This window comes from Dipodomys ordii, unplaced genomic scaffold (genome assembly GCF_000151885.1).
Source record: "Dipodomys ordii isolate 6190 unplaced genomic scaffold, Dord_2.0 Scaffold55, whole genome shotgun sequence".
Classification (NCBI taxonomy): domain Eukaryota; kingdom Metazoa; phylum Chordata; class Mammalia; order Rodentia; family Heteromyidae; genus Dipodomys; species Dipodomys ordii.
Genome location: NW_012267271.1, coordinates 4,198,227 through 4,223,610, shown reverse-complemented (window position 1 = coordinate 4,223,610; position 25,384 = coordinate 4,198,227). Strand labels below are relative to the sequence as shown.

General features: G+C 51.4%; 2 protein-coding genes across 5 annotated transcripts in view; one reads left to right on the top strand and one right to left on the bottom strand.

Annotated features, from left to right (window-relative positions):
- Eng (endoglin) overlaps positions 1–12,505 on the top strand; it is a 30,925-nt gene extending 18,420 nt beyond the window's left edge. For 2 of the 4 annotated variants that reach the window (XM_013021472.1, XM_013021471.1), the window contains 14 exons: positions 1,045–1,185; positions 2,449–2,614; positions 3,370–3,414; positions 3,550–3,715; positions 4,013–4,139; positions 4,564–4,738; positions 4,876–5,015; positions 7,547–7,684; positions 7,865–7,909; positions 8,895–9,011; positions 9,366–9,617; positions 10,533–10,599; positions 11,480–11,581; positions 11,719–12,505. In XM_013021472.1, the coding sequence (XP_012876926.1) occupies positions 1,045–1,185; positions 2,449–2,614; positions 3,370–3,414; positions 3,550–3,715; positions 4,013–4,139; positions 4,564–4,738; positions 4,876–5,015; positions 7,547–7,684; positions 7,865–7,909; positions 8,895–9,011; positions 9,366–9,617; positions 10,533–10,599; positions 11,480–11,581; positions 11,719–11,843 (1,806 nt within the window). In that variant the 3' untranslated portion in view covers positions 11,844–12,505. The remainder of the gene's footprint in view (positions 1–1,044; positions 1,186–2,448; positions 2,615–3,369; positions 3,415–3,549; positions 3,716–4,012; positions 4,140–4,563; positions 4,739–4,875; positions 5,016–7,546; positions 7,685–7,864; positions 7,910–8,894; positions 9,012–9,365; positions 9,618–10,532; positions 10,600–11,479; positions 11,582–11,718) is intronic. The other 2 variants (XM_013021474.1, XM_013021473.1) reach the window with 2 other exon arrangements.
- A 763-nt stretch (positions 12,506–13,268) lies between these two features.
- On the bottom strand, positions 13,269–25,383 carry Fpgs (folylpolyglutamate synthase). The gene is made up of 15 exons (XM_013021523.1): positions 25,235–25,383; positions 22,836–22,964; positions 22,700–22,753; positions 22,563–22,627; positions 20,872–20,986; positions 20,676–20,753; positions 20,494–20,555; positions 20,291–20,393; positions 19,752–19,829; positions 19,137–19,284; positions 18,958–19,047; positions 17,202–17,352; positions 16,952–17,027; positions 16,284–16,350; positions 13,269–14,533 (listed from the first exon to the last, which is right to left on the bottom strand). The coding sequence occupies exons 1-15, from the start codon at positions 25,370–25,372 to the stop codon at positions 14,124–14,126; spliced, it is 1,764 nt and encodes a 587-aa protein (XP_012876977.1). The 5' UTR covers positions 25,373–25,383; the 3' UTR covers positions 13,269–14,123.
- Position 25,384: the final 1 nt, after the last annotated feature.

Sequence of the window (25,384 nt, the reverse complement as noted above, 5' to 3'; positions counted from 1 at the left end):
AGGACAATGGGGAAGGAAGGTCACTAATTCCGGGCCTAGGGCACTATCCGTTGTATAGATAGATGTTCATAGACCCAGCATACAGCAGATACTCAAGAAACAACAAATCTTGCCAGAAGTGATGAGTCAGTGTCTGGAATCCCAGCTGAGGTGGAATGATCTCAAGTTCAAGACTAGCTGGGGCTAGCCCTATGAAGAAAAGAAAAAAGGAGAGAGGGATGGAAGGAGAGACAGTAAGGAAGAAAAGGAGAGTGAGAGAGAGACAGAGACAGAGAGGAGAGAGAGAGAGAATATCTTAGCCAAGCATCCATAATCCTAACTACCCAAGGAGGCTGAGGTCCATGAGATTACTATCTCCAGTTACACACCAAAAGCCTGGGAGTGAAGCTGTGGTTTAAGTGGTAAAGTGCCAGTCTTCAGTGAAAAAGCTAAGGGTCAGAGCCCAGCCCGAGTTTAAGCCCTAGTACTAGCGCGTGCGCACGCGCACACACACACACACACACAGATTTTGAACATTGGATGAAGGTCAGTCTTGTCCCAGTTGTCATCATCATCTCCTTCCTCCTCCCTCCCTCCCTCCCTCCCTCCTTTCCTTCCTTCCTTCCTTCCTTCTCTTCCTCCTCCTATCTTTCTTCCATCCTCTCCCTTTGTCTTCTTCTTATCAGTCCTGGGCCTTGAACTTAGGGCCTGGGTACTATGCCTGAACTTTTTACTCAAGGCTAACTTTACCCTCAAACCACAGCTCCACTTCTGTTTTTTTTTAGTGGTTCATTGGAGGTAAGAAATTTACCTGCCTGGGCTGGCTTTGAACTGGGATAATCAGATCTCAGCCTCCTGAGTAAGTGTGAGCAACCAGCACCTGGCTTTTCTTGATTGACTGTTCACTTATTCAGCATGTAGTTATCTATTTTCTGGGCGTGTCTGGAGGTCCAGGCACTGCTCTGTGCACAGGCACTAGGTGACAGGGGAACAGGGAGAATCGTCCGTCTGGTGGCCTGACCTGTGCATGTGTAACTGGTGTGTGTCTCCTGGTTGCTTCCCCAGGAGGTGGCACAGCTCGAGCTAACTCTCCAGGCATCCAAGCACAATGGCAGCCAGCGTCGAGAGGTGTTTCTGGTTCTCGTCGTGAACAAGAGTACCTTACTACAGCTCCAGGCACCAGGAATCCCACTGCACTTGGCCTATGTGAGTGTACTGGGCATTCAGCCCCCTGCCGTCCCTTCCTGTGGGCCAGGCCCCCGACAAAGCACCCAGAGGGTAGCAGAAGCTGGGACAAAGGAGTCCGGATGGGGAGGTGGGAGTGGGGCTTATGTGCAACCTTGGTTGGCTCTGCATAGTCTGTTTGCCCATCTGTCCAGGGGGCAGTTGGACCCAGTTGGTATTCCATTGACTCATCTTTTCACTGTAGATGAAAAAGATACAAGGCATCTAATCTGAAAATGCAAAAGCACAAAGGGAAAGGGCTCAGAGGCAGCCTAACAATATGTCCATAGCAGTACGATTAGGAGAGACATTAGTTTGTTCTTTTACTTCCTTGAATTTGCAAGAATTTCTGTAGTTGATGTGTCTCACAATGGAGGAAAAAAAAACAAACAAACAAACCCGCGTGGCTCATGCCTGTAATTTTGTCATTCTAACGACTCAGGAAGCTGAGATCTAAGGATTGTGGTTTGAAGCAAGCCCAGGCAGGAAAGTCTGTGAGATATTAGCTTTCATTTTCACCAGCAAAAAGCCAGATGTGGAGGAATGGCTCAAGAGGTAGAGAGCCAGCCTTTAGTGAAAAAGCCAAGGGAAAATGTGAGGCCCTGAGTCCAAGCCCCAGTACACATACACACACACACACACACACACCTGAGTCCAAGCCCCAGCACACACACACACACACACATACACACACACACACACCCCTCAAGTTTTAAGTGTGAACTGCATCCAGGCCAACTGGCTTTGTCCTATGGCAGGGGCTCAGAGCTGGGGGAAGCAGGGAAGCCTGGAAGCCCTGCCTCCTCGTTATAAAAGGAGGGTCCTGAGAGGTTGCCCAGGCAAAGCAGCTGTCAGTTATAGCCACAGCCCAGAAACAGAGCACACAACCGAGCAGAGACAGAAATCAGGGAAGTAACGAGGACCAGTGGGATTCACAGACTGAGAACAGATGCTTGTCGAGGGGATACCCCTAAGAGGGAGAAGGGAATGGGGACAGGCCCAGTGTGAATTGGGGTACAGACCCAAACAGGGAAGTTAGGAGGGCAGCTGCGGGGAAGAATCAAGGACAGGAGAGAGGCCAAGAGCCAGACAGATGGACTTGTGTGGAAGGGAGAGGGGATGGTCTGGCTGAGGCAGAGGAGCTAGCTGGGGGGTCTGGGCTGACGTCACACCCACCAGCCTTGGCAGTCTCAGCCAAACTACCTCCTGCATGTGGCAGGGACTCAGCACTCTATGTCTCCCCAGAATCCCAGCCTGGTCATCTTCAAAGAGCCTTCAGGAGTCAACTTCACACAGCTGCCAGCCTTCTCTGTCAACAACCAGATCCTTGAATGGGCAGCTGCAAAGGGTCCCATCTCCTCTATTGCAACTCTAGAGGACCCCAGCCACATCCTCCTCCGGCTGGGCCAAGGTCAGTGTCTGAAGCAGCCTCTCTGGGCTCAGGTTCAGTTCTGGAGGAATGGAAGCTCACACAATGGGTCTGTGGTGGGATGTGATGTGTTCTAGGTCACACACAGCAAGTCAGTGACCTTTGGGGGCAGTGATTACTCCTTTATCAAATATTAGATTGAGCCATGTGAAATGCTAGACTTTGGGTTGTTTCTGTTTAACAAACAAAAACATAAAACTGCCAAGAGCCTGTAGCTCATGCCTGTAATGCTAAAATACTCAGAAAGTTGATATCTGAGAATTGAAGTTCAGAGCCAGCCAGGTGGGGCAAACAAGTCTGAGAGACTCATCTCTGAATAACCAGAAAAAAAAAAGACGTGGAGATGTGGCTCAAGTGGTAGAGTGTCAGCCTTGAGTGAAAAAGCCAAGAAAGAGATGAGAGGTCCTGAGTTCAAGCCCCAATACAAGCACCAAAAACAAAGGACTAGGGTATGTGCCTCAGGAGCTATAGCACCTGCCTAGCAAGTATGAGGCCCTGAGTTTAAACCTCAGTTCTGCTACGAGAATTTTTTTTTAAAGGGGACCTTGTGTGCACCTATCAAGTGCCAAGTTGGTCATAAGGCACTTGGAAATTCTTTCCCATTTGGTTAAATGCTGTAAGGAAGATTGAAGTAGAGTGGTGTCCTGGGGGGGGGGGCGGCAGGGCTGCATCCCTACTTTGTGTTGCCCCTACTATGTGCCATGGGGTCCAGGTTTACATTAACTCTTTGTTGGCAGATGAAGAAACAGAGCTTCCAAACCTTTCACAAGGGCAGCCAGCAGGTAAGTGGTAGAAGAGAGATTTAAACCCAGGTTCTCCTAGGCTTCCAGCCTATGAGGCTCTGGGAGGTGGGAGTGGGTTCTGTGAGAAGGGTAGGTGGGGACTGTTTGGAGGACTGAAATGCCCTGTGTTTGCAGCCCAGAAGCTACCACACTTCTGTCTGCCTGAAGACCATCAGGACATGGGCCGCACACTCGAATGGCAGCCACGGGTCCCTGTTTCCATCCTGGGCTGCCGCCTGGATGGGGTGACTGGCCACAAAGAGGCACATATTCTAAGGATCCTGCCTGGTCCCAAGGCCGAGTAAGGAGACCCCCCCACACACACACTCACCTCTTCATTCCCTACCCACTCCAGCACCAGGCCCCACTCCAATCAGACACCAGACCATTAATAGCCCCGCCCCTCAGAGTCAGCATAGTGGTCTCCTCCTGTCTCCAGGCCATTCCCACAGAGTGGGTCTACATCTGGCTCCAGTCCCAGGCCAAGTAAAATCAGAGTCCCTGCTCACCCCAGCCCACCTGTTCATCCCTTCATTCCCCACTTCTATGCCCCCCCCCCCGTCCCACGTGCCCTGACCAGGCAGTCTGTCCACTGCAGGCCTCGGACAGTGACGGTAAAGGTGGACCTCAACTGCATATCTAGAGACCCTGATGCCATCCTCATCCTGCAGGGCCCCCCCTACGTGTCCTGGCTTATCGATGCCAACCACAACATGCAGATCTTGGTGAGCCTTGCACCTGTTCCCTGAACCCCTGTCTTCCTCTATCACGCTGCCTTGCCTTACCAGCACGCAGGACTGAGCCCAGGACAGCCCTCTGCACCAGCACTGTACCTCAATCCATCACCTGGCTTTCCTTGAGACCTTCACCTAGAGGCTACCTCCTCCAGGAAGCTTTCCCTGACTGGTTGGGGAGTCCCCGCCCCCAGCCTACCAGATTGAGGAAGACCCCTGCAGAAATGAGTTGAAGGAAAAAGAGAAGCCAGTAGAGAGAACAAGGGTGGCCAGGCAGAGGAAAGGCAGGTGTGGAGGGAAGAACAAGCGAGACTGATAGCTGGTAACATCTTGGCTGCCCTGTGTTAGTCCTGACCATCCCCTGGCCTCCGAGTCTAGCTGTGGCTCCCTGTTCTGTCTTTCTCCCCACCTTCAGACCACTGGTGAATACTCCTTCAAGATCTTCTCGAAGAAGAACATCCATGGCTTCGAGCTCCCAGACACACCCCAAGGCCTGGTGGGACAGGCCCGGAAACTCAATGCCAGCCTTGTGGCCTCCTTTGTGGAGCTCCCGCTGGCCAGTGCTGTCTCTCTGCGGGCTCCCAGCTGTAGTGAGTCCCTGCCCCTGCCCCTGCCTTTCCTCCTCACCCCTAATGGATCACTGGCCAATCTCAGTCTCCCATTTGCAACACGTGGGGACAGGAAGTACTCAGTGACTGTCTTCTCGGCCCCTCTCTGCTGCCCTCAGGTGGTGAACCACAGACCTCCCCTGCACCGGTCCTGACCACCCCGCCAAACAGATGTGACCCTGACCTGCTTCTGTCCCTGATTCGGCCAAAATGTACCAGTGGTGTCATGACTCTGGCACTTAGGAAAGACCATCTGCAGGTAACAGGACACCTGTCCACCTCAGGCAGACAAGAACAGTAGGTCCCTTCACCAACCCAAGGATCTGAGGGGCTTAGACCAGGCATGGGAGCAGGATGTGCAATGCAAGTTGATTATGGTACCTCCCACTTGAGAATTCAGTCATGTTTGACAGCCAGAGCTCTCGGTTTAATATTCATGTTCTCTGTGAAGAACACCAGCATACTTAACATGGTGGCTCAGCCCAGCTACTAGAGGTAAGAGGATCGAGGTTCAAAGCCAGCTTGAGCAGAGTGAGAGACACAATTCTATTTATACCTCCCAAATAGCCAGAGTAACAGACAGAAACCACCTAGCCCAACTTTTTTTCCACTGAGATAGGATCTTGCAAACTTTTTGCCTAGGCTGACCCAAACCGACAATCTTCTCAATCTCTGCCCCATGAGTAGCTAGGATTATAGGTATAAACCACGTTGCCCAGCTAGCTTTAGAACTTTTGACACTTGTACTTATTAATAAGGTGCTATTTTATTATACTGATGTGCCATAATTAACTTGTTAGCTATTTAAATTGTAATATAAACATGCATAAGATGCATTGTGTATGGATTTTTTTTTTTTTTACAATCCTGGGAATTGAGCTCAGGGTCTGGGCTCTGTCTCTGAGCCTCTCTGTACTCAAGGCTAATGCTCTACCACTTGCCACAGCACCACTTGGCTTTTTTGTGTGTTTTGTTTTTGTTTTTTTTTTGGTCCAGTCGTGGGGCCTGAACTCTGGGCCTGGGCACTGTCCCTCAGCTCTTCAGCTCAAGGCTAGCGCTCTACTACTTGAGCCACAGCGCCACTTCCGGCCTTTTTCTTATGTGGTGCTGAGGAATCAAACCCAGGGCCTCATGCATGCAAGGTAAGTGCTCTACCACTGAGCCACCTTCCCAGCCCCCACTTGGCTTTTTCTATTTATGGGGTACTGAGGAATTGAACTCAGGACTTCATGCAAGCTAAGCAAGCACTCTACCACTAAGCCTTCCCAGCCTGGAACTTTTTTTATCTGGATTATTTTCTTATGACAGATTGCCACATGAGTGTGATTGTAGAATCAAAATCTGAAATTTTAATAGACTGCCCACAGGCTTTCCCTGCAACCAGATTTGAATTTTCACTGTGGTTTCAGAGCACTTTGGCCACTTTTCTCCAGATTGTAATTAAAAGCAAAATAAAGACCGAAAAACAAATTTTTGTCAATATGGGAGGTAGAACATGGTGGCCCATTCTTGTTTTTGTTTTTTTTAAGGTGATTCTCTGGTTAGTAAGCATTGACATGGCTAAGTGGGAGTTATAATTTCTCTGTTTTGCTGAGGCTTGATGACGTTTTTGTTGGTTCATTTTTTTGTGCCAGTCTTGGAGCTTGAACTCAGAGCCTAGACAGGACCTGGGCTGGCTTTAACCCATGACCCTCAGCTCTCGGCCTCCTGAGTAGCGAGGATTATAGATGTGAGCCACTGACCTGGCTAATTTTTTTTCATGTGTGCATGCAGATCCTGGGGCTTGAACTCAGGGTCTGGGTGCTGTCCCTTAGCTTTTTTTTTTTTTTTCATCAAAGCTAATGCTCTACAACTTGAGCCACAACTCTACTTCTGGCTTTTGGTAGTTAACTGGAGATAAGAGTCTCATGGACTTTTCCTGCTTTGGGCTGGCTTTGAACCACGATCCTTAGATCTCAGCTTCCCAAGTAGCTAGGATTACAGGCATGAGACACTGACACCTGGCCCAGCTGATTTTTATATCCTTTTTACATAGAAAAAATTGGCTCATGCCTATAATCGTAGCTATTCAGGAGACTTAGATCTGAGTATTGCAGTTCAAAGCCAGCCTGGGAAGGAAAGTCTATGAGACTCATCTCTAATAAACTACCAAAAAACTACCAAAGTGGAACTGTGGCTCAACTGGTAGAGTGCTAGCCTTGAGCAAAAAGAAGCTCAGGTACAGCACCCAGGCCCTGAGTTCAAGCCCCAGAACTGGCAAAAAAAAAAAAAGACTAGGAGACTCCATCTGCAATTAACTAGCAAAATGCTGGACTGGAGGGGTGGCTCAAATGACAGAGTGCTAGCCTTGAGCAAAAATGCTAAGAGCAGGAGGCCCTGAATCCAAACCCCAGTACCATTTTAAAAAAAAGCTGGGCGCTGGTGCTCACGCCTGTAATCCTAGCTACTCAGGAGGCTGAGATCTGAGGATCACAGTTCAAAACCAGCTTGGGCAAGAAAGTCCATGAGACTCTTACCTCCAATAAACCACCAGAAAACCAGAAGTGGCACTGTGGCTCAAGTGGTAGAGCACTGGTCTTGAGCAGAAGAGCTGAGGGACAGTGCCCAGGCCCAGAGTTCAAGCCCCATGACAGACAAAAAAAAAAAATCATATAGGATGATAAATTCCAACAAAAAGGAGGGAGCTGAGGAATGGTGGGGGTTTGGGACCCCTAGCTGGAGTCCTCTATGCTGAGGGTCCCCCTCAAAGATCTCGGGGCATCCTGACTATGCCGCCCTCCCCTCACCCAGACCATGCAGTGCACCGTCATGAGCTTGACCTTCTGGGACCCTCGCTGCCAGGCTGAGGACAGCAGTGATCACTTTGTCTTGAGCAGCACCTACTCCCTCTGTGGCATGAAGGTGACAGAACACATGGTCAGCAATGAGGTGAGAGCAGTGTCCCCCTGGTGCCTCCCAGCTGAGCGGTGTTGGGGGGCAGGGTGTGGCAGTCCAGGCGTGGCCATCTGTTAGCGCCTTGCTCCCATCTCATTGTTGAGATGGGACACAGCCCTCCCCCTCCCCGGGGTCCTTTCTGGCTCTGACCAGTTTTTGACTCTGTTCTCACAGGTGTTCCTCAATTTCCTGTCGGTCACAGGCTCATTATCACTGCAGGTGAGATGGACGGTCACCGGTCACCGTGCTACCCTCCTGGTCTAAGATCTGCTGCCTGTTGGGGCTGGAGGCCTTTCCTAGAGGGAACCGATTTCAGGAAACGCAGACCTTGGCCAGCCCAGAATGGCCAGTGTGCCAATTTTCCCTTCTATACAATAGGAACAATGCTGCTGAGGGTTCTGCCCTTAGCTTCAAGTCAGAGGATTTTAGTTCCTTTTGCCTGTTGGCCTTGGGAAAATTACTTAATCTCCTGGGCCCAGAGGTAAACTGTGTTATATGAAACCAGCCAGGTGCTGGTGCCTCACGCCTATAATCCTAGCTACTCAAGAGCTGAGATCTGAGGATCACAATTCAAAGCCAGCCCAGGCAGGAAAGTCCGTGAGACTCTAATTTCCAGTAAACTACTTAGAAAGAGCTAGAAGTGGCACCGTGGCAAGTGGTAGAGCACAAGCCTTGAACACAAAGAGGCTTAAAGACAGTGCCCAGGCCCTGAGTTCAAGTCCTAGGACTGGCAAGAAAAGAAAGAAAAAAGAAATGACCCCATCCCCTAGGGGTCATAGGAGCTGTCACTGGAATAAGACATGGATGTTCTTGATAAGTCAGGCTTCAGTAGCTCACATACGTAATCTTAACTCATCAGGGGGTTAAGATCTGAGGATCAAGGTTTGATGCCAGCCTGGGCAGGAAAAGTTGGCGAGACTCTTATTTCCAATTGACCAGCAGAATGCCAGAGTAGAGGTGTGGCTCAAGTGATAAAAACACCAGCCTTGAGTAAAAAAGCTAAGGGGCAGCACCCAAGTAGTTCTTAATACTAGCTTTATTAAAAATAATATATTTTATTGTTATTATTAAGGTACAAAGGGGTTATTGTGTTATAAAAGAAGATGAAGCAACTCTGAGCCACAGCTTAGTGCCAGCCCCTCACCCCTCACCTTCCTGGCTGGTGCCACCCAGACTGATCCAGCCTCCTTCCTGTCCCCCACAGAAAAAAGTGTACTGCCTCGACGTGGACAGCCTCTCTTTTCAGATGGACCTCTACCTCAGCCCCAAATTTCACCAGACCTCCAGCACCATTGAACTGGGCCAGCAGGGTTTTGTGCAGGTACCTAGCAGCCTAACCCCATAGTTCCCCCTAACTCCTGGCATTCCCTGTGAACCTGAATCCTAGCTCCTCAGAAAGCTGAGATCTAAGGATCATGGTCAAAACTAGACCAAGCAGAAAAGTCAGTGAGATTCTTATCTCCAATTAACCTCTAAAGCTCAAAGTGGTAGCACGCCAGCCTTGAGCAAAAAAGCTCAAGGACAATGCCTAGACCCTGGGTTTAAGCCCTACTACTGGCTCAGGTGTAGACATGTCCATGTGTGTGGGCGCGTGCACATTCATGCATGCGCACGTGCACACACACACACACACACACACACACACCACCCTTCACCCCTCTTATATCCCATGCAGGTGAGCATGCTTCCAGTGGTCCCTGAGACTGTGCTCCAGCTCCTCAGCTGCTATCTGGATTTGGGATCAGAGGCGGACAAAGTGGAACTCATCCAGGACCAGGCTGCCAAAGGCAGCTGTGTGAACCTGCTGTCCCCAAGCCCCAGTGGTCACCCACGCTTCAGCTTCCTCCTCCGTGTCTACATGGTGCCCACTCCCATGGCTGCCACCCTCACTTGCAACATAGCCATACATCCTGGGGCCATGTTGAAGGTAAGTGGGGCCTGGCTCAGGCCCAGCTCCAAGGGTGGCTTCCGGATCTGAGGTTCTAGGCAGGCATGTGGCAGCCTAGTGGGAATAGCTGGTGACAGACACAGCCACTCTCAGGCATGTGGCTTGGCATCTGGCTGTCAGAGGCACTCTTGCTGCCACCCTAGAACCTTCTGGGGTGATTGCTGTGTCCTGGCATCAAAAAGATACGCAACTATCCATCCATTTATTATTCTGTATATTTGTCCATCTACCCATCTATCTGTTCATCTATTCATCCATCCATCCATGTATCCATCCACTTGCCCACCAATCCATCCATCCATCCACTCACTCACCAGCCATCCATCCTTCCATATCTTCCTGTCATTCATTCTTCCCTTGGAAATCCATCCACACATCCATCTGGTATGATCATCAATGTGCTCAATGAACAGATGACTTAGGGAAGAGGGACAACAAAATCCTGATTTTCTGCCTTTGCTGATGTCAACACTTTACTGTCCAGTGAAATCTCTATTCTCAGGGAATTCAGTCCTGGACACACCCAGGTCTTTGTACACAGAAAGCTCCCCAGAATTAGAAACCTCAGTGGTTAAGCTGAGAAGCCTTCAGAGCCACACTGAATGGGCATTTATCTCCTTGAGCCAATGAGCTCCACTCCCTGGGCTGGCTACTTCCTGCTCTAAGGCACACACAGGGGTAACAAATACAGAGTCCCACAAAGCTTATGGAGTGATTCCTGGGAAACTCCCAGGGCGCACATCCCCCAGGACTTGCCCACAGCTCACAGCTAGCACGCAGTGGAGGGGAGACTCCTGCCAAGGCTCCAGGTGGGGCTGACAAGGGGGCCCAGAGCCAGGCAAGTCCAGGTGCCTCTTGCCAAAGGCTGTGGCACAGTCTCTCCCCCTCCTCCAGGATGCCTACGAGCCTGTCTTCAAGCTTGTCTCCAGGCGCCTGAACGTCGTCAGCCCTGACTCGTCTGGTGAGTGCCTGCTGGTCCTTTTAGGTTTGTCCCAGGAGCTGGGGGGGGGGGGGGAGAACAGTAGACCACTGGAGACCACTGTTGGGAGGTAGGCCAAGCACACAGCAGAGAATCCAAGATCTGCTGCCCTCAAGAAGGGCAGAAGGGCTTCTTAGGCCCCAAGAGCTAGAGTTGGAAGCAGCAGGTTGCTTTTTAGAGATGGACACACTCACGTCCGCCCTGTGGGCCCCACTCCTGGCCTCTAGCTCCGTCCTCTCTGTCCCCTCGGAGGCTCGTGGACCTTACTGTGAATGGGGATGCCTGGATGGAATGTGACCTTGGGCATGGTGCTGGCCTTGGCTTCCCCCAAGGACCTCAGCCCAGCACCTTCCAGCCTTTTTATGAACTCCCCTGGGCCCCGACACACCAGGCAAGAGAGCCGCTGATGCTGTTGGGGAAAGGGCACCTGCCATTCTGTGTCCTCCACCCCCAGCTGAGACCAAGAAAGCAAAGCTAATAATGCCAGTGCATATGGCAAGTCTGAGGCCCAAGAGGAGGCCACCAGGCCCAGGGCACACAGGACCCAGGAGTATGGAATGAGTCTTAGATGACCAGGGACAGCTCAAGTCTTAAAAGGTGCTCTGGCCCATTCTAATTGAGTACAGGGCTCAGAGAGGGGCATGGGCTGACCTAAGATCACCCAGTAGAGCAGAGCAGGCTGTGGGCCCACATTATACCATCCATGTTCCCTAAAAACAAACAAACAAAAAAAGGCGTCTCTACCAGCCTTAGGAGGCAGAAGCATGGTCCAATAGGCCTGGCTGGGGTGATGGTCAAAGCTTAGCTCCGCCAGGGCGGGGCAGTGGCACTCACGGCTGCCCGCCCTCCCCTCGTCTCGCAGGTAACCACCTGGTCCTGTCCACTGTGCTGGGCATCACCTTCGGCGCCTTCCTCATTGGGGCTCTGCTCACTGCGGCCCTCTGGTACATCTACTCGCACACACGTGAGTATCTCGGGAACCAGCAGTGAACACTCAGGGTCCCTCCATTACCAACCTCCCCTGGGGGTGCCCGGGAGGCCCCTGAGAGAGTGGGGAGTCCTGGCTGGGGCCCTGACCTCCGCCCCTGCCCGCGCCCCCAGGTTCCCCCAGCAAGCGGGAGCCCGTGGTGGCGGTGGCTGCCCCGGCCTCCTCTGAGAGCAGCAGCACCAACCACAGCATTGGGAGCACCCAGAGCACCCCCTGCTCCACCAGCAGCATGGCGTAGCACCCGCCCTGGAGCCCCGGGGGCCCCCCAGCCAGCCCTGGCCTTGGCAGAGAGCCTGAGCAGCCACCAGCTGGGAACCACTGGCCATGAACTCGCCCCAGGACCCCAGCGCCTCCACTCACCCGACCATGGAGAGTGCCCTCTGCATCTGCCCCTCCCACCTGCCTCTCAGAGGCCTGCTGCCAGCGGGGACATCAGCCTGGAACATCTTGGGGTCCCCCCACCCTGTTCTACAGAGCCTTCCGCTCCAGGGTCTCTGGGATGTGACTGCCCGGGCACACAGCCAGAAAGGCCGCTGCCCTAAGCCCCTGCATTTTAACCTGGATTCTGCACCAGTGAACAGCACGGGCCAAGCAGAGCCAGCCCAGCTCCAGCCTGGCACCTCCTCCTCCGCGGGAACAGAAGAGGGTCTGCAAAGCCACCTGTATCTGGTCCCTGTGACCCCCACTCTTGGACTAACGCAACTTTGGTGGGGGAAACAGAAGCTGAGGGCTGTTCTGCTCTGGAGCCCAGAGGCTGGCCACAACAGTGGGGCGGGGCGAGCCCAACGCCTCCCGGAGCCCCTCCCAGCCCCATGGGCAGCAGCAGATGGCTGATGGCCAGGTGCTGGTCTTGGGCCCACCCTTGTATATTCACCACCAATAAATCAGACATAAAACCAGTGCTGGGCTGGCAAAGGGAAGGGGCCCAGGGGGTGGAGGGACGCCAGGAGTCAGGAGAACAGGGCTGCACGTCCTGCAGTGGTGGCAGGTAGGGCATCCTGAATGGTAGCAGGTGGCTAGAGCCCACCAGATTTGGGTTAAACTAGTATCCTTTTGCAGGGCGCCTGTGGCTCGTGGCTATAATCCTAGCTATTCAGGAGGCTGAAATCTGGGGATCTTGGTTCAAAGCCAGCCCGGGCAGGAGAGTCTGTGAAACTCATCTCCAATTAACCACCAGAAAACTGCAAGTGGTGCTGTGGCTCAAGTGGTAGAAAACTTACTTTGTGCTGAAGAGCTGAGGGACAGTGTCCAGACCCAGAGTTCAAGACCATGACAGACAAAAAAAAAAAAAAACCAAAACCAAAACCATAGCAAACTTGGGCAGAAAAGTCTGTTAGACTCTTACCTCTAATTAATCAGCAAAAAGGCCAGGTGCTGGAGGCTCATACAAGTAAATCTACTAAGGAGGCTGAGATCTGAGGATCATGGTTCAAAGCCAGCCTGGGCAGGAAAGTCCATGAGACTAATCTCCAATAAACCACCAGAAAACTGGAAGTGGTGCTGTGGCTCAAGGGCTAGAGTGCTAGCCTTGAGCTGAAGAGCTGAGGGAGAGTGTTCAGGCCCAGAGTTCAAGCCCCACAACAGACCAAAAAAAAAAAAAAAATTAGCAAAAAGCCAGAAGTGGAGCTGTGGCTCACATGCTAGCCTTGAGTGGAAAAGCTAATGGATAGTACTCAAGCTGTGTTCAAACCTCAATACACATACACCATGCCCCCTTGTGCTGCTCACTCAGTTGGTGGTCTACCCTGGGAATGAGGCTGAGAAACCAAACACAAGAGGTCCTGATCACATTCACTCTGGGGTCAGAACGCAGGCCCTGAGAGCCCTAGGTTCTTATCCAGAGCTACTTACCAGCTGTCTGCCTAGACCTGCCACATGTGGCCTCTCAAAGCCAGCCACTACCCCCTCATCTGTAAAATGGGCATGATGCCAATCACAAGTCTGTAGAGTCTGCAGAGCCTTGGTCTACCTGAGGCTCAGAGAGAGAGGATGTGTCCCAGAGCACATTGCCACTATATAGTTCCTATGCCACTTATGCCAGCTACGCTCCCAGCCCTTAATTGCCATGCGAGAGAAAAGGCAATCAAAGGTCCTGTCATTCCTTTAGAAAAAAAGTTACAAGGCTTTAATTCAACCCAGCCAACCTCTGTCTCTAGGACATCCCAGGTAGGGGCCTCTCCTTTCCCCAAAGGCACTGGGAGAAGGAAAACTATCACCAGCACCCAGCAGGAACCTGGGCCAGTCAGGTAGCTCATACAATGAGCTAGGCCTGAGCCACAAGGCAGACTGGGTAGAAGGAGAGACGGGTTAGACTATAGGCATCTCCAACAGTAGGTTCTGAGAAGGCCCCCATTGCCTTAGCCAAAGACAATGCTTCTCCCAGCCTTCGATTCCACCACCCAGAGCCGGGGTCCTGGGTCAGTCTTGACAGAAGAAAGCAGAAGTCAAAAGGCATCTGATATTAAGTTCACAAAGGGATGCCAGCTGGAGGCTCCCACCTCCAGCCCCACTGCCTTGGCTACTGGGACAGGGAAGGCTCCAGAAGCTTTAGGACACCACCCACCAAGTGCAGGCTGCCAGTGACCAACACATGGATGGCAGCAGCGTCACGGAGAACGTTGGCCCCACTGCTGGCCATGGGGTGAGTAAGGAGGTTCCGTGAGGGGCTGGGGGGCTGAAAGACAGGGTCCCGGCCTTGGCTGATCCACTGTAAGGCATGTGATATGCAGCTGAAGACAAGGGAGCTGGTGTTGCAGGGGCGGGGTGGGTGAGATGCCAGTAGCAGAGAAGCAGGCCCACCAAGCTCTGGGTTCGAGGGACTCCAGATGTCTGGGCTGTTTTGTTCCTTGTCCAGACAACTCCAGTGCTGCTGGTGTTGGAAGCAGCGGAGCAGCACCTGGTCCAGTGTCACAGTGAAGTTCTGCTGGTCTGAGACAGAGACAGGCATATCAGCGGAGGGGTTGGGGGCCAAGGGTGGAGAACCACAGCAGGCATCTACTTAACTCTAGACACTAGACAGACTCTGCCCATGGCTTCCACATTGGACACTGAGGAAACTGAGGCTCATTAAAGTTCAATGACATGCCCACGGTCAGGAAAAGCAGAGCCAGACAGTAGTCTAATATTAAGTGGATATAAACATTTCAGGGAGGGCTGGGATGGTGGCTCAGTGGTAGAGTGCTTGTCTTGCATGCATGAGGCCCTGGGTTCGATTCCTCAGCACCACATAAGCAGAAAAAGCTGGAAGTGGCGCTGTGGCTCAAGTAGTAGAACACTAGCCTTGAGCTGAAGAGCTGAGGGACAGCACCCAGGCCCAGAGTTCAGACCCCACAGCCAAAAAAACAAAAAACCATTTCAGGGAGATCGCAAGCTGGGCACTGGTGGCTCACACCTATAATCCTAGCTAATCAGAAGGATGAGATCTGAGGGTCAATATTTGAAGCCAACCCAGGCAGAAAAATCCTGGAGATTCTTACCTCTAATTAACCAGCAAAAATCTGCAAGTGGAGCTGTAGCTCAAGTGGTAGAGTACCAGCCTTTAGCTAAAAAAGCTATGCAAGAGCAGAAGGCCCTGAGTTCAAGACCCAGAACACGCACGCACACATGCCCAACTTTTTTATTATGAAAATACCGTACAGAGAAGTTACAATTAGATGGGCAAAATAATGAGTACATTTCTTATCAAGCATTGTTGCCTCCTCCTGTTTCCCCTTCCTATCCCTTCCCATCTCCCCCCCCCACACTCCCCATCTTTTCCCCCTCCCCCCGTAATCCCAACTTTTAAAAATCACAATGCATAGTAAAAAACACATTTTACCCTGCAACCCAGTACTTGTGTACTTATATATGCTTAGAATAAAATCTTTACCAACTGGAATCTCTCCTTGCTTCAAGAAATACACAGATATTTTCTATTCTATTCTCTTTCACCTAGAGTAACAAATGTCCAGGCACTGGTGGCTCAGGCATGTAATCCTAGCTACTCAGGTGGGTGAAATAGCCAAAACCAGGGCTGGAGGTATGGCTCAAATGGTAGAGTACTAGCCTAGCAAGCATGAGGCTCTAAGTTGAAACCCCAAATAAACTGAATAAACCCAATACAGCTCTGAGGATGTGGCTTAGCAGAGAATGCTGCCTAGCATTTGAGAGAGACCCCAGGTCTGATCCCCAACACTGCAAAAAACAGAGTAACAAATGCTGGTCAAGACCCATTAAATTAATTTCAGTAAACTGGATGGATTGAAACCTACTTCTTAGAAACTATTCTCTCTGATTTATTTATTTATTTAGTTGGTCGTGGGGCTTGAACTCTGGGCCTGGGCACTGTCCCTGCACTCTTCAGCTCAAGGCTAGCGCTCTACTGCTTGAGCTACAGCGCCACTTCCGGTTTTTCTCCTGGTTTATTGGAGATAAGAATTTCACGGACTTTCCTGCTCGGGCTGGCTTTGAACCGTAATCCTCTGATCTCTGAGTAGCTAGGATTACAGGCCTGAGCCACCAGCGCCCAGCAGTCTCTGATAATTTTTGTATTGCAGCTACATGATATCAGTTCAAATACACCAAAGACTACTTGTACAACAAAACAAATGTACCTCCTATCTCACACTTGCAGTTTAGAAGCCCCCGCTATACATAGAGTGGCCCACCTCAGGGTGGCATCACACCTATAACCTCTCACCTGCGTTGCCTGTGGATGACACCTCTGTCAGGTTAGGGCAGAAAACAGCATAGTCAAACCGGCAGGGCTAGGAGGCCAAGGGAAAGATTTGGTGTCAGAGTTAAAAGGCTCCTCACCAACCCCCACTCCCAGGAGCCACAAGAATCTGCCCATCCCTGAACTACAGTGACACTACAGCCATGTTCTCTACAGATAGAGAACAGAGGCTTGGACAAGTGGTATCCAGCTAGGGGACAGGGCACAAAATACAGGCTATGCACAGATGGCAGAGGTCTGCTTAGTCTGTGAAATGGGAGATGATCCTGAACAGCTGAGAACATCCTATTTCCCCATGCACAAAAGTGCTTCTATGTGCTTTATAGCCTGGTAGCTCCTTTAACCAAACTTGAAAAGCAGGCATCCTTAGTGGCAAGCCTGTTCATGAAGCATGCTGGGACTCAGGAAAATACTCCTGAGCCCATCTTTTCCAGGGTCAAATGCCAGTGCGGTGTTGGATGCTAAGATGCCAATTCTATAGAAGGTGGGGGAGAGAGAGAGAGAGAGGGAGTGTGTGTGTGTTGGTACTGGGAAACCAGGCTCTGTTGGGAGTGGGAAGTGGTGTCACAGAGCTGGAATAGGAAGGGTTGTTGAGCTACCTGCCCCCCTCCCCCTCCAGGCTGGTTCCTCACCTGCAGCAGCTTCAGGAGAGCTGCAGAGTCCCTGTCCCCAGTGGAATTGAAAAGCAAGACACACACCTCAGGCCCACTGCACCAAGGAAAGGAAAGTGATCAGACGGCAGTCCTAACCACAACCCTTTCCCCAAACCCAACCCCTCCCCACTGGTCCAGTCCACTCTGGCCCTGCGGCTACTCCAGCCTTTACTACAGGCCCCATGATAGAGCAGACCCCACCCTCATCCCTGTCCTACTGGATACTCACTCACTGAGCCTCTCCTGCCTCTGCAGGGCCTGTCTGAACCAGCGCACACAGGCCTGCACACTACTGCTGGTGTGTGCACCATCAAGGTACCAAGTGAGGGGTCCACGCCGCAGCACCTGTGTCCGGCCTGGCCACTCTGTGTCTCGAAGCCCTGGTGAAGGTAGACAGACAGTGCTGCAGCTCCTTTTCAGATCCCAGCACCTGCCCTCCCAGCAGGCTGTCCCTTCTGCTCAGGATCCTCATTGGCCTAAGAGCCTCTTGATTAGTGACAGTCACCAATAGCTCGTGCTACATCATCTGGTGGGATTTTCTAGGCAACCTTGAGTGGATGTAGCTATCTAGTATTATTCCATTTGGCAGCCAGAAAGCTCTGCTCTTATAGGCTACAGATGGAATAGGATCAAGAGATTTACTCTAGGACTATCACTCATCCTGATGGCAGGCCTGACACACAGTAGGCACACTGAGACCAATTTCTGTAGGAATTTAACAGCATAAGCACCTACTATGTGCTGAGAGGTTAGTAGGAGCAAAAAGCAATGGCAAGCATGTCATCTACATGAACCTCATGATCTGATGATGACAGTTGTGGCAAGGACACCAACTACATCTGGCTGGGCACTTGGTCCTGCATCCTCTAGTCCCTGGGCTCAGCTCCTTGGTGGTGTCATGTCAGGGAATCATGGCAGTCCCTGGCAGTGAGTCCTAACATTTCATTTGACAGATGAGGAAACAGGCTAGAAAAGATTCCTAAACTCAAAGTCAGGGAGGCGTACAGACCTTCAGGCACCATCCTGAACACCTTGGATATCCTCCACCTCCCAAACCAGATAGCAAAAGAACATCTGATAGCTAGCTACTTAGGAGTTCAAAGCCAGCTACTACTCCCAATTCAAAGCCAGCCTGGCAGGAAAGTCCATGAGACTATTAGCTCCAATTAACCACCAGAAAACTGGAAGTGGTGCTATGGCTCAAAGTGGTAGAGCATTAGCCTCGAGCAAAAGAGCTTAGGGACAGTGACCAGGCCCTCAGTTCAAGCACCATGACCAACCAAAAAAAAAAAAAAAAGAGGCTAAGATCTGAGGACCTCAGTTTGAAGGCAGCTCAGAGATAACTATCTCTCTGATTAGCCAGAGGTAGAGGTATGGCTCAAGAGGTATAGCACCAGCCCTAAGTGAAAAAGCTAAGGGAGAACACAATGCCCCCCAGTTCAAGCCCAGTACCAGCACAAGAAGAATGAAAGAAAGAAAGAAAGAGAGAAAGAGAGAGAAAGAAAGAAAAGGAAGGAAGGAAGGAAGAAAGGAAAGAAGGAAGGAAGGAAGGAAGGGAGGGAGGGAGGGGCCGGGCACTGGTGGCTCATGCCTATAATCCTAGCTACTCAGGAGGCTGAGATCTGAGGATCACGGTTCAAAGCCAGCCTGGGCAGGAAAGTCCGTGAGACTCTGATCTCCAATAAACCACTAGAAAACCAGAAGTGGTGCTGTGGCTCAAGCGGTAGAGTGCTCGTCTTGAGCTGAAGAACTGAGGGACAGCACCAAGCCCAGAGTTCAAGCCCCACAACTGACAAAAAAAAAAGAAAGAAAGAGGGAGAGAGGGAGAAAGAGAGGGAGAGGGAGAGAGCAAGAGCGAGAAAGAGAGGGGGGAGAGAGAGGAGGAGAAAGGAAAAGAAAAAAAAAGAGAAGAGAAGAGAAGAGAAAGATCGGAAGGGGTTTAAAGACATGTAGTGGTCCTAGCCAGGCAGGAAGTTCCAACTCACCATGACGCATATGGGAAGGAGGCTGGAATACAGGTGCTAGGGGCAGCTGCCACAGGTTGCCTGGTCTGGATACCTTCAGCTCCTGGATGGCTGTAGATTGTGTAAAGCCCAGTGTGCTTAGAACCCTCCCAGGCAGGTTCTCTGTGCTGCCCACATACCTGCCCAGATAGTCCACTCACTCTGTTGATGGTGCCGTTGCAGCCAGCAATTGGCCAGCTGCAAGGCCAAAGCTGCATTGGAACGCTGGTGCTCTCCCTCCAGGCCCAGGGCCAGTGGAGGGCCCCCTTCCTCCAGGGCTTCCAGTGGTGGACACAGGTAGAGAGGACACTGTAGGGACATGGGCAGGAGCTGGTCAGCAGAGAATGCTAAAAGGCTCTTGTATAACTCCCCACCCACCAGAGCCCACCAAGACCAGCTCACATCACCCATGTGTTCTTACTTTGTGTGTGTAGAAGGCTTTGAACTTAAGAGCTTGAATACTGTCCTTTAGCTTTTTTGTTCAAGGCTGGTGCTCTACTACGTGAGCCATAGCTCCACTTCTGGCTTTCTGCTGGCTAGTAACTGGAGCCAAGAGTCCCACGGACTTTCCTGCCTGATCGAGATTCTCAGATCTCAGCCACCTGAGTAGCTAGGATTATAGGCATGAGCCACTGGCCCTGGTCAGCCGTGTTCTCTTGAGGAACAGCTAGCCTAGCTCCCTTGCATGTATAAACAAACAGACCCACCAGGAGGACACACCTCCCCAGCACTCCCCAAATCTCTCCCTACCCACTGATGCCTCCAATCAGACTCACTGAGATCTGCTGGGCTCGATCCCTCAGCACTGCCAGGGGACCTTCCGGCTGGAGCACAGTGAAGGCAGGGATGCCACGCTGCAAACAGGCCAGATGGAGTGAGGCAGGGGCTACGAGGGTCCCCCCACACACGCCCTTCTGGCTCCCAAAGACCATTCAGCCTCCCACTCCTCATTTGAGGTGAGAGGAGGCCGGACTAGCTGTAATCACACAGGACCAGCGTAGGAATCCAGGCTCTGTGAAATGGTAACCCCTCTGCACAACACCTTAATAGCAACAATAAAATTATAAAATACTATTTTTTAAGAAAGAAAGAAAGAATCCAGGCTCTGATGGTCATCACTAGGGTCTCTCTCTCTCTTTTACTTCAAGACCAGGACTTGAACTTGATAACTGATGCTTTTGCTCATTGGCTAAAGCTCTACCAACTGAGCCACACCTCCAACCCTGATCACTAGAGTCTCATCCTCAATTACACAAATGACTCTGTGCCACCCCACTACCCTGAGCCTACTGTGTACCCCCGCCTGCCTAATCACCTTAAAGATGCCCCCTTTCTGCCACGCTATCTTCTCCATCGTGTCCCCCAGAAGACTCGTGTGGTCAATACCAAGAGAAGACACTCCACACACCACAGGCTTCCTAAGGAGACAAGAGGGCCATGACAACCCTGTCCTGAGCCACTGGGCAGGAGGTGAAGTCTGGGTTCCTGTTCACCACGGGTCCCCACACGCTGCCTCACCTGATGATGTTGGTGCAGTCATAAGCCCCACCGATGCCTACTTCTACCACCGCCAGGTCCACCTGCAGACAGCCAGACAGCACGGCAGTGAGGAGGGCGATGACCCCAGGTTGTGAGGACCCTCACCTGCTGGGATTTAGTCCCCAAGGCCTCACAGATATAGGTGTCTGGGGGACACGCACCTTCTCTTGCAGGAAGATGTGGAAGGCCATGAGGGTAAGGAAGCGGAAGTAGGCGGGCATGGAGACACTGCTGCCATCCTGCACACAGGAACACTGTCAGTGTCCACAGCCCCATAGCCCTGCTCTGGGGAGACAGGGGCCCGGGATATGGGGCACACCCTGCCCCACTCATCTACCAGCCCTCCAGAAAGGGCACCTTGGTTTCCTCCAGACGGTGATAGAGGTGCCAGAAGTGCTTGCTGAAGAGCTCAGGGCTGATGGGCTGCCCGTTGATGCGGATCCGCTCTCGTACCTGCACCAGGTGGGGAGAGCTGCAGGGAGACCTGGGGTCATTGGAACTCCCTTCCAAGTCCCAAGGCCTTCCCTGCCCACCTGTCCTCTACACTGCTACTCCTCTGCTGAAACCCTCCCGAGGTTCTTCAATGCCCACAGGAGTCCCAGCCCCTTGCCACAACCTCCCAGGCTCCACAGGCATTGTGCCTCACCTTTGTTTATACTCTCCTTTCTAGACTATCTTTTTTTTTTCCTTTTTGCTTATGTGGTGCTGAGGAATTGAACCCAGGGCCTCATGCATGCAAGGCAAGCGCTCTACCACCGAGCCACCTTCCTAGCCCTCTACACTATCTTTTTTTATGTGTGTATTCTTTTTGTGTATGTGACAGTACTAGGGCTTAAATTCCAGGCTGGGGCACTGTCCCTGAGCTTTTGTGCTCTTAAGATAACACTCTCTTACTTAAGCCATAGCTCCAGTTCCAGCTTTTTTTGGTGGTTAATTGGAGAGGTTAAGACTTTTCTGCCTGGGCTGGCTTTAAACCTCAGTCCTCAGATTTCAGCCCCCGGAGTAGTTAGGATTACAGGCATGAGCCATTGGTGCCCAGCATCTACACTATCTTTAGTCCCTTCAGCCCTAACCTGTCATGGTGCCAGTCTCAATTAAAAGTACCATTCAAGGTACCAGTCTAGCATGTTCTCTGGGCCCCAACAGTCCCTGCATTCCCCTTCACACACAAAAATCAGTGACTCTGTTAGTATCTGTCTTTCAGCCCTGGAGGACAAAGCCTGTTTTCTGTGTTCAGGTGCAGCCCCAGGCTGGCCACATGGTGCCAAATCAATGGCTAGGGTGTTCACAAAAATATATTAGAAGAGTAGAGCCAGATGCCAGTGGCTCATACTTGTAATCCTAGCTACTCTAGAGGCTGAGATCTGAAGAGTGAAGTTTGAAGCCAGCCCCAACAGGAAAGTCTATGAGACCATTATCTTCAATTTAACTACTGAAAAGCCAGAAGTGGAGCTGTGGCTCACATGGTAGAATGTTAGTCTTGAGCAGAAGACACTAAGGGACATTAGCCTGGCCCTTTGTTCAAGCCTCAGTACCAGTAATAAATAAATAAAAAGCAGACAAAAAATAAACAAGCCAGGGGCTGGGAATGTGGCTTAGTGGTAGAGTGCTTGCCTAGCATACATGAAGCCCTGGGTTTGATTCCTCAGTACCACATATACAGAAAAAGCCAGAAGTGACACTGTGGCTCAAGTGGTAGAGTGCTAGCCTTAAGCACAGAGAGGATAAGGGACAGTGCCCAGGCCCTGAGTTCAAGCTCCAGGACTGGCAATAAAATAAGATAAAATAAAATAAACCAGCCAATAAACAGGGCTAGAGGTGTGGTTCCTGTGGTAGAGCACCAACCTAGCAATTTGAGGCCCTGAGTTCAACTCAAAACAGAAAAGAAGAAAACTGAAGGCTGCTGACACTTGATAAATGCTGATTTAATGTTTACTAAGTGAATAAACAATGGGTTCAGGAGAGACATGGTGCTGATCTCTAGGGAGAACCCTAGCCTCCACAGTCCCCCACAGAGCTACGAGTCACACCACTCCACAATTCAGTACCTAAAGAATCCTGTTTTCAGGCCATAGTTACGCAGGATATGCTCAGTGAAGGCACAGGTAGAGCCCTAGGAAAAGAAAAATATTATGTGGGTAGGCCCTGCCCACCAAGAGGTTGCTTATATCTGTGTTCTGCTCACCTTTCCCTTAGTCCCAGTGACATGGATGATATTCAGCCGGTCCAAGTCCTCCACCTGCAACAGACAAAGTCCTTACTTTAGCCATCACAGTCTCAGGGAGATGAGGATGGGGATGCCATAGGTTCTCCCTACCTACCTGCAGCCCACTCCGTGCCAGGTACAGCTCCATGGCTTCCAGCTGTGCCTGGGGATCACCCCTTTGGCGCTTCACCTGCTCCAGGTAGCCAGCATTGGTCTGTAGGGTGTTGAGCATGCGCACAGCATCCTGGCAACCATAGCCCCCAGGTAGCAGATTAGCTCACTAAAGGTTCTTAGGCAAAGAGGCACCCAGCACACCACAGCCCAAGTCAGGGCACCAAGCCTGCCATACCAGCTTAATGCCCTGGCATACAAGTAACAGGAAGGCAGCAGTGGCATCTACCCAGCTGTGGCAAAGATGGGGGCAGTTCAGCCCCACCCAGGGAGTGCCAGGCAAAGAAGGGGGAAAGGCTAACGGAACTAGCTGTTTCCTGCTCTGACTCCCCAGGCCTTGCCCTCCCCCACTTCGGTCTTTGCCCTCATTCACTCCACCATTATAATGGACTCCAGTAACAGAACCCCAAGCTAGAGTCTTAGACTTCCAGAATTCCCGGAAGTTTTCATACAAACCAGAAGGATTTTAGGGTTCCACAATGTTAGCCTGAGAACAGCTGCTTAAAGCAACCAGAAGAGCAGGCTCAAGGGGAGGAAAAGTGTGTCCCTGCTCACCTGGCAGGTAGGCCTGGCTTTAGGAGATGTCCATCTAGGGGTGGGAGTGGAACATTTTTTTTTTGGCCAAAATAAATGGCCAAGCCAAGCACTGGTGGCTCATGCCTGTAATCCTAGCTACTCAGGAGGCTGAGATCTGAGGATCAGGGTTCAAAGCCAGCCCGGGCAGGAAACTCTGTGAGACTTTTATCTCCAATAAACCACCAGAAAACTGGGAGTGGTGCTCTGGCTCAAGCAGTAGAGTGCTCACCTTGAGTTGAAGAGCGCAGGGACAGCGCCCAGACCCAGAGTTCAAACCACACGACCAACAACAACAACACAAAAATAAATAAATAAATAGCCAAGGCTGGTAGTGCATATCTGTAATCTGAGCACTTAAGAAGCTGAAGCATGGGTTGAGAAAGTGGCTCAATGGTAGAGTACTTGCCTTGTATGCTTGAGGCCCTGGGTTCGATTCCTCAGCACCACAAAAGCAGAAAAAAAAGCTGTAAGTGGCGCTGTGGCTCAAGTGGTAGAGTGATAGCCTTGAGCTGAAGAGCTGAGGGACAGTGCCCACGCCCAGAGTTCAGGCCCCACGACCCAACCAAAAAAAAAAAGAAGCTGAAGTAGGGCAGGCGCTGGTGGCTTAAGCCTGTAATCCTAGCTACTCAGGAGGCTGGGATCTGAGGCTCACGGTTCAAAGCCAGTCTGGACAGGAAAGTCCATGAGACTCTTATCTCCAACAAACCACTAGAAAACCGGAAGTGGCACTGTGGTTCAAGCAGTAGAGCGCTCGCCTTGAGCTGAAGAGCTGAGGGATAGCACCCAGGCTCAGAGTTCAAGCCCCATGAATGACAAAAAATAAAAAAGAAAGAAAGAAGCTAAAGCAGGAGAGAGCTAGGGCAGAAAGATCAGGCTAGCCTGGGCTACATAACAGGATCTTGGTTCAAGAAAGGAAAGACAAAAATACAAACAAGGAAGGAAGGAAAGGAAAAAGAAAAGAGTCTGAAGATTCAAATCAAGTCATTCATCTATAATCCTAGCATTATAGATCTCAGGAGGCTGAGATCTGATGATCCCTTTTAGAAACCAGTTCTAAGCAGGGAAGTTTGGGAGACTCTTAGAATTGTGTCCTAAGGAAATTTACTTCCCCCCTCTCCCTAATCTTGATCTCCAGCCCTCAGGGCTCCAATCCTGTCACACTGGTGCCACTGACACGGCTGGCATCATGTTGTGGATTCTGGCAACTGGCCCAGGTAACAACACCTGCAGATATTTTCTGTTTCCAGACTGTTGGGGACTCTACTGTCCATCTTCTAAATACCAGGTGCTTGGATCTCCAATCTTGTGAATCCTGGAGATGTCACCCCCAGATTCCCCCATTCCTTTCTTTCAAATCTAAATTCTCAGATTTGCTCCCAATCCTTCCTCCATCTTGTCCTGCCAATTCAGACTCCAGAGTCATCAGAACTCCTAGGCCTAATCTGAACCCCAATGGACAGGACCTTTCAGGTCCAATCACCAATGCCCTTCCCTTTGACAAGATACAACCGTGTCAGAATTTCCAGATCCTGCAGCCTAAGCTCAAGTTCCGGACCTGGTTCCCACCTGTGTTGTTCTAGCCTCCCTACATCCGGTCTCAGGATCTTGGGCCCCCATCCCCTGACCTTCGGCCTCCAGACATCCCCGTCCCTGGCCCCTAACCACGGTCCCAACCCCCCGACCGGCTTCAGCTGGAGGAGCCGGGTGCTGCTCCCCTCAGGCCCGGCCCACGTGTCACTGCCTCCCGCCAGCCCGCTCTCCGGACACCTGGTACTCCATGCCGGGTTCCTGTGGCGCGAGCCGTGCGCTCAACCCTCGCCGCGCCACGCACCGGATGATGGCACTTGGCCCACGGACCGCTGCCAGGAGCAGAGCCGCGCGCAGGCGGCCCGGCGCCCACGACATAGCCTCGACGCC

Coding starts and splice junctions, on each gene's coding strand:
- Fpgs (XM_013021523.1), bottom strand. CDS start 25,372: ATGTCGTGGGCGCCGGGCCGCCTGCGCGCGGCTCTGCTCCTGGCAGCG. Junction 22,754..22,835: donor TGGCACGGAGTGGGCTGCAG/GTAGGTAGGGAG, acceptor TGTCTGTTGCAG/GTGGAGGACTTGGACCGGCT. Junction 16,351..16,951: donor CTCTCCTGAAGCTGCTGCAG/GTGAGGAACCAG, acceptor TTGGCCTCCTAG/CCCTGCCGGTTTGACTATGC.